The sequence below is a fragment of the Aplysia californica genome, unplaced genomic scaffold (assembly GCF_000002075.1).
Source record: "Aplysia californica isolate F4 #8 unplaced genomic scaffold, AplCal3.0 scaffold01150, whole genome shotgun sequence".
In the NCBI taxonomy this organism is placed as follows: Eukaryota; Metazoa; Mollusca; class Gastropoda; order Aplysiida; family Aplysiidae; genus Aplysia; species Aplysia californica.
In genome coordinates this window covers 113,658-121,573 of record NW_004798420.1, presented here as the reverse complement: position 1 = coordinate 121,573, position 7,916 = coordinate 113,658, and the positions used below count along the sequence as shown (strand labels likewise).

The window sequence follows — 7,916 nt, the reverse complement described above, 5'->3', positions numbered from 1 at the left end:
CCCAAACAAACAACCATTCATCTAATAAGGACTGACGCATTCAGGGTTCTTCAAACATAAAAGTTTTTTTTGAGGCGCCTCACTTTTTTTCTTTTCCCTCAATAATGTCACGACCCACTTTTTATGCAATCACATCATAACTCTGAATTAACCAGTAATGCCATTACGATAAGAGCGTTAATTGTGGACTTACCTAACCGGTGAAGTCAGTATATTGCTCCTACTCATGAATCAGTCTTCATGTTCGGTAACGATCGCCTCAATTACGCCTTCTTCTTACTGCTGTATTTATTCTTAACTTATATACAGCGAATGAGTCACGAATTCAAGTTTGAAGATCCCTGATATGATGACAAATGTGCAATTTTGGGTATCCTACTTTTTAGAAGTCACCACTTCTCTGTACATCCTTATGCCCTTCTTCACATCTACACAATCTTATCCTCAAATTTACTTCTATTGCACTTTAAGATAGCTCTTTTCTTTAACACTTCAAGCCAACTGGCCAGTGTGGTGTAGCGGTTAAGTACTTTGCTGTCACACACAGGAGACAGACTTGAGCTCAGTTCCTGTGTGGGGAGGATTTTTATTGAGTTTGTCTTTCTGTTGGGATTTTGCACCCCTCTCAGCATTTGTTGTCCCCGACTGGCACGGTTGAAACAGACCGCCTTCTTATTAATCAAAATAGTGTCAATGGAGGCGTAATATTTCTACAATTTTAATTACAATTAAGCCACCATAGTCAAAGGGATGCATCTTACTTCTGGGTTCTCGGACGATCGTGGCCACACGTCATGGTTGCCAGTTTCCACATCACTACCCCAGAATGACAAAGTTCTATCTGCTCAGTTCTTTGTGTTGAGAAATTTGACGTTAAAAATCAGATTCAAAACGTGTCAATTTTTTTCGAACGCAATACTTTGAATATCTTGGTAACGACTCCGAATAATCTTACGATTTTGATAGAGTCGATAGATCATTAATTACTTGTTTTTTGACCTCATGGTCTCAGTAACTCAAAACGTCCAAAAAATGTCAGAAAGAACTTTGTAATTCTAAGGTAGCGAGTATTTGTTCGTCATCCAAATCGTCGGCGAGCTGTTCAGCTGTTCTAAGCCCACAAAGCAAGTTATCTTTCAGGAGAGAAGACAAAAAGCCTGCTTAATTCTTTTAACAACTGTACCTACCTACACTGTGTACCTTTTCCTGCGTTTTTCAACATTGAGGATTTGAACTATTTCTCGAGCATTTCATGCAACCGATAAAACAGATTAAGAAACTGCAGTATAGGCCTTTGTAGAAATAAACTTTTTGGGCTTAATACATCGGAACAGTTGGCAAACGATACTATTATAGTCCTGAGACTTCCTCCCACCCTCCCTGCTCACGTAGCGATCGCACACACGAGACAAACACCCGTAGCGACACTCACCACGCCGTGTGATCGGTGGACTGGCACGTAGTCTGCTTCTGTTTCCTCTGTTTTACCGTTAATACTATGTCCTTTCCAAAAGTTTGTGCCATAGCCTGTCCTCTGTCGGTGTGCGGTCAGCGTGCATTCATGGAAACAAAGATTTAGCCATGCTAATGCTACCGTGTGAACAAAAGCGTTCGCTTTACGAATGCGCACCACAGACGGATCTCTTACATCTGTTAAAATCCGTTTTCTGCATAACTCAATTATTTGTTTTACAATAAAGGTCTACTTCAGTCCTCCATTCGGAATTTACTTGACAACCCCCCCCCCCCCCAAATTCCTGGGTTTTCACTCTATGTAAATCCAACATCCAGGTAGCCGTGACGTCATGCGCGAACGTCGATCTTAACTTATAATTATTATTCTATGAATGGGGAGCTGAGGTAGACGTTTACCCGTTTTGCTTGAGCTTTGAAGAGCGGTTTACTAAATGCTACTTTATGGACCCGTCGGTTTTCGTCCTGTAGTGTTTAGCATGGTCGTACCCCCAGGGTCAGAGTCATTCAGCAATGCTGAGATACATAAATATTGAAACATCTGAGCTCTCTCCCATCCGCCCCTTCCTTCCCAGAAACAAACAACCCCACTGGGCATTAGGGTCGGTCTGCTGTGATATTATCATGGAGACAAGAATCTAAAAGAAATACACTATTAGAAAAATTAGCTTCCGCTACAAAGTGTAGATCATTATATTTGATTTTTGTTGTTGTTCTATAGTTCGCTTGCAACAAGTACGATGAGTACATTTTTCCCAAGCTCAAAGCCGCGATTAATTAGGTTCTAAACATTTGGAAAGCGTTCTTCTATTTTGCGGTATTTTTTTTTCTTCGGAATATTGTGGAACGCCGTTGTTCTGACAGCAAGACGGACAGACGTCGAGGTAGATATTTTCAGTATTTTGAGTCATCTTTCGCTAACAAGTCTAAGAGTGACACACCTGCACAAATCGCACCTTCAGTATGATGCACAGTTGTTTTTACTGGTCTAAACAGGCTAAACTTCCCCAACACATAATTGGTTTCAGTTATACGAGTTGAAACACACCTTTTGGAACTTCTACACAATCAACACGTTTCGCAGATATAGAAAAGTTAAAAAAGTCGTTAACTCAGCTGGAAAGTCGTTTGACCAGTGCAGGCTACACAATTCAGAACACCAGCTGTGCCATTTTAGTGATTGCCACGAGAGAACTTCAATTCAAAACCTCATTTATTTTTCAGAGCTGAAATGTAAACACGGGATTATATCTCTGTAATAAACTGAATTATTGAATTCCTGAGCTTTAGAGGGATGAAAGCATAAAGTTAAATGTTAAGTTTTGGACTGATAAAGCCAGCACCTTCTATTGCCACTCTGCACTTTAGCACGACATTGCACTGCTCGTGCAGGCCTCGAACTCAAGGGAAATCATCTCTCAGTTATGCTTTCCAAATGGATATCATGTTATGATTTCTATTCGATAGTGGGCGGCGTGGAAATAAAGTGATTTCATGTTTCATTGACTTTCTTTGGCTTAGCAAGCTATTGTAAGCATCTGTTTCAGATATATCTATATTATAGCTTATTGGTTAACTTCATAGAACTGTTGAAAACACTGTAAAAATTCGTTGACAAACTTTTATTAACAGTGTTACTTTGTTGCGGGTACCGTTACCATTTCGAGGCCTGTTCGAATTTTTAATTTGAACATTATCAAAGGAGATAATCTAATCATCATATTTTAAGCATAATTTTTTTAAATAACAAAATTAAAAAAAAATATTAAAAAAATAAAAGAAATAAAATAAACGACTCCAACTATTTCCGTCATGAATCTATGTTCAGTCGACAGTGGCATATGCCTACTATCGTGGAGAAAGAGGGCAAGCCAAAACCTCTTACATTGGTTTAATGGAATTGTTTATGACCTTTATTATCTTCGTGATTAAACAATAATTTGAAATAAGGGTTTCTTCCGGGTATTTTGGAATCGTAAATATTTCTCATTATTCCAACAAAAGCCTCACTGAAGCAGAAAGGCATCTTCAATGAGCGTCAGCAAAGAAAAGGGCTAGTGCTCAACAAGAACAATAACAACAATAACAGAAAGCATCAGGAACAACAATGTTTTCTAACAAATCACATATTTTTTTCAATGTCCTTCACAACCATTGCAGCCGGTGGGAGCATATCACGTTGGGTCACACGTTTCCCAATCCTTTCAGTTATGGCGTCCGTTCGTCTTTCTCTTTCCCAGTACGAAACAATAATTAACATATCGATTTTATTCCATCTTTCTCAAACAATAAATGTAATACGCCGAAGTGACGCCCTCTTATCTAAACTCTCTTGAGTGTATCTAACATCTGTTTTTTATGATTGATACGTATTATCTCCACTATAAAACCAGGCCACATTCAGCCAATAACCTAACTCATTTGCTACTTGCTCAAAAGAGAATGAATGGACTATTATACCTTTTCGTGAACACCGAGCTAAAGAAAAATAAGCGCATAAGAGCCAGCAATGTATCATTGATCAAATGCATTGACAGTGACCAAAATTTGACCTTATCATCATCATCATCATCAAGTGCCAGATCTGCGGCAGACATTGACGATCATGGTTCTCCTTTCATTTCTTCGCTCGGATGATCTTAAAAAAGGCTAGCAGAGAAAATTACACAAACTAGCAATAGGCAACAGGAAACCACTGCTGTAATTTTCAAAGAAATAATCTCGGAAAACAAAACTCCTTTTGTATAAATTTGAATTTAAAACATGTCTGCCGGCGGGTAGATCGGTTCCTTAATGTCAATTTCATATAGCTCAATCAGGTTGATTTGTTGTACGGCAATGTATTGATTTTGATGGGTTAGTCTTACACACCAATGTAACCAAAGATCACGGATGTCGGTTGCCCTGCCTTGTTAGGATAGCTTCAATATGATATGAATCTCAGATCGTATGTGCAGCACAGTGGTGCTATTCTCTCGGTATATTAATGATTTACGCTAAAAGCAACATTTACTGCCTAAAGTAGTGCTTACCAACCCGGGGGGTATTCCCCCACTTGTGAGTTGGTAATTTTAACGGGCGGTGGGATCATCCCGGTAGTCACCATCATTACCTTTCTCCCCCTGGCCACAAACAAACACTTTCCACCTTTCTATATCCTGGACTAGTCTTTTGATGTTATTCCAACCCCGGTAGTCACATGTATTATTTAATGCCCCGCTTGGAAATACAAATAGGTGGACGGTACGAATATTTTAGCCCCAATACGACAAATTGGGCACTGGCTATAGAAGGTTAAAAAGCACTGGTCTAAAGCAAACCCATACAGAAGTTATTTATTGCCTTTCCGAGTCTTCGTGGAATCGATAAAAGTTCCCTGCACAGTGGATGAATGAACTTGTCTATTTTGTCGCAAGCTGTTATTTATACCTTCGACTTGTTAGACTCACTGCTTATTCACGGAGAACCAATACGTTCTGTTCTGATAAAGTAAATTCTGGGTTAACTAATTTGAATGTGACGATTTGACTGTCATTACATAAAACCCAGTTCTGAGCTTTCGAAACAAAGCAAAACTCACATGATGAGTGAAAAATAAAACCTCAACATCAAAAAGTTTTTATCTTATGTTTTCAAGTCCTAGAAGAGCAAGGCGACTGTACATGTTTAGGCATTGGACTATGCTGCAATCTGAACGCACGATTTTGTTTTGGAGTGTAGCACTGGTTGCAAAAACAAATAGTTAAATATGGCCTTGCTCATTGCACTTATTAAGAATGATGCCATCCTCTTGCTTTGTTCTCTATACCACCGCCTGTATCTTGTCCATCAGAGATCGATCCTGTTACGGGGAAGAAGAAGAAGAAGATGAAGGCAGGAATGAGGAGAGTCAGCGGAGATTATGAATATGTAAGTCAGAAGTTTGTCTCAAAGAACTTTGTTCTTTCCTAAGATTTCATAATGAATCAGGTTTTTTATATTGAATATAAACCCCTTTAGGATTAAAGTCATGCTATTGCTTTTAGTTGTGTATTGCTTATATTGTAAGTATTTGAAGGAGGTGATGATGTATTCCCTCAGCCGGGCTGGCCCTGATAGGCAGGATCGAAGTATTATGTATTTTTGTTGTTGTTTTGTTAACCCTTACTTTGCGAAAGTAGATTGCCCTTTAGCTTGGCAATGAAAAGCTGTCATTATAGTCAATTTATACGTGATAGTTTATGCTGAAGCTATTCATCTATCACATCTTTATTTGTTGATTTTGATTGATCTCACAAGATCCCAAACCTTCAAATTCAAGATTTTCCTTGTATTTTTCAGGAGTACGATGACAAAGGGCGAGTTATACGAAAAACGAGAATAGGAAAGGTGAGTTTCTGTTCTTCCTTGAGCTTGAATGAGTGTAAGTAGAAGCTTGGATGGTGATGAATATTAGTTGAAGCTATTACTCTCTGTTTACCTGGTGTGTTTTTTTTGTTTTGTTTTTAAAAACAATATATTGCTCTAAATTTGTTTTCCAGGAGGTATATCTGCTGTTTGTTCTTGGTGTTTACCACTTTGGACACGTGCGATGCCAGTCACAAAAATTTGCTAGCCTAACGTGAATTCACAGACGCAGACTCCAAATCGTTTGATTTTCCTGGGAATTAAAAGACACCATTAATACAATTACTGTCCATTTTAATTATTCCCTTTAAAATGTTTTACTTACTTTATTTTTATTCATCTTTGTTTCAATACACAAATTTATGTTTATGGTGTACAGTGCCACTTTCTTACGCTGCATTCTTTCCTTTAAGTGAGAGGGTGTAATAATCAAGTCTATGCCTAAAAAGATGTCACATTACGGTCATTGTCTAAAGAACCATTGTGAACGACGTCATGATAGCTATTTGTCTATTGTGTGTTTAGTTTAGGATTCTCACTTCTTTTATTGCGGATTTTTGTCTCCGTACGAAAGAGTAAATCACGCTGATGGGCGATTGACAGGTTTACGAGAATATCGATAATAATATAATCTAGGCACTTCTTGAGAACTAGTAATAACGACCCTTAACCGACAGCTAAAATTAACTAGGGTTGGAGTGCTCACACAACAGTCCTTTAAACTCAAACAAATAAACAAACAAACAAGCAAGTAAACAAGCAAGCAAGCAAACAAACAAAGCGTATCTCACGCCCAGATGACTAACGTAGCGTTATCCTTTGTGATGACCGCAGGGAGGTGATGACGACAGCGGATCGGAGGTGGAGTACGAATATGATGAACACGGGAACATCATCAAAGAAATCAGGAAATCCAAGGTTAGTGCCAGGTTTATGTCTAACAGCTTGGTTTTCGATAAGAAAATGTTAACTCTTTGATGACGCAAAAGATGCTGGGATGGAATCAGGCACTTGTCAATTCTTAGTCATATTATAGGGTGTTATTGATATCACCTTAAAGCTTGTTTATTTGTCTTCGTTTTGGTGAGAGAACATACTAATTTTTCTTGAAAAGATGTAGAGGTATTTGCAATGGAAGGAGGAAGTGGTTACTTGATGCCAGAGATAGAATTAGCGAGAACAATTTGGTGAATTCCAAAGCTTTAAAGTCCTTGGAAACGTTGGTCAACATTTTTCAGTAAAGTCCTCCCAGAAAAGTATTTTAAATAGACATTAAAGATGTTGCCCCCCCCCCCCAAAAAAAAGGGGAAAATCCAATAAAAATTGCCCAAAACAGGGGGAAAAATATACTGGTTTCTTCGATTTCGTTATTTTGACGATCGCCAAATTCACCACCTTGTTATACATATAATATTTCCTATCTGGAAGTAGATCTGCAGCGTAATGTTGTACAACGGTCGAATTTGTATATTTCATGGTATGCAGGTTGTTTTCTGCCTTTTTAAAGTTTCAGATAAAGCAAAGAAAACTGAATGATCCATATGAATAACGACACCATTCTTCGTTTCGAAAGTATCCCAAAACAGCTCGACCTCAAGTGCTGTCGAAAGATCAGAATAATTGTCCTCAATGAACTAAGCAAGAAGATGCCATTAAAAAAAACTGCCAAATGTTGTTATTAATATTAAGTTCTTGTTTGTTGGATAATCTGAAATGATGTTTTTCCTCTTCCTCTTTTTCTGAACTTCTCTTGCTCAGTGTTTCCTACGCAGTTTCTGCTTGTTGCTATTATCGTTTGGACGTCCCTCAAAGTATAGCTCTTTTTAGTCTTTTACCAAGAAAAATAGAAGAGTTGAGTTGAGTGGGGTGATTTTGCAAACGGACTCAATAATTTTCTTACGCTTATCCAAGGAAAGGATAACACCAGGTGGATCTTCCCGCTCTGTTTCTGTGAACATTAAGGAGCGCTTTTGGAGTTTCTTACTAAAGTGCAACTGTGGCATGAACATCTGATTCTTACTAGAGACCCCCCTCCCCAAAGAAAAAGGCCGCCCCCC

The 7,916-nt window shown here is 38.4% G+C and overlaps 1 protein-coding gene across 1 annotated transcript in view; it reads left to right on the top strand.

Annotated features, from left to right (window-relative positions):
- LOC101856069 overlaps positions 1 to 7,916 on the top strand; it is a gene marked incomplete at its 5' end in the record, with an annotated part of 54,749 nt that overhangs the window by 30,963 nt on the left and 15,870 nt on the right. Inside the window, 3 exon segments of the mRNA XM_013090125.2 lie at positions 5,306 to 5,382; positions 5,794 to 5,841; positions 6,694 to 6,777. Coding sequence (XP_012945579.1) covers positions 5,306 to 5,382; positions 5,794 to 5,841; positions 6,694 to 6,777 — 209 coding nt within the window.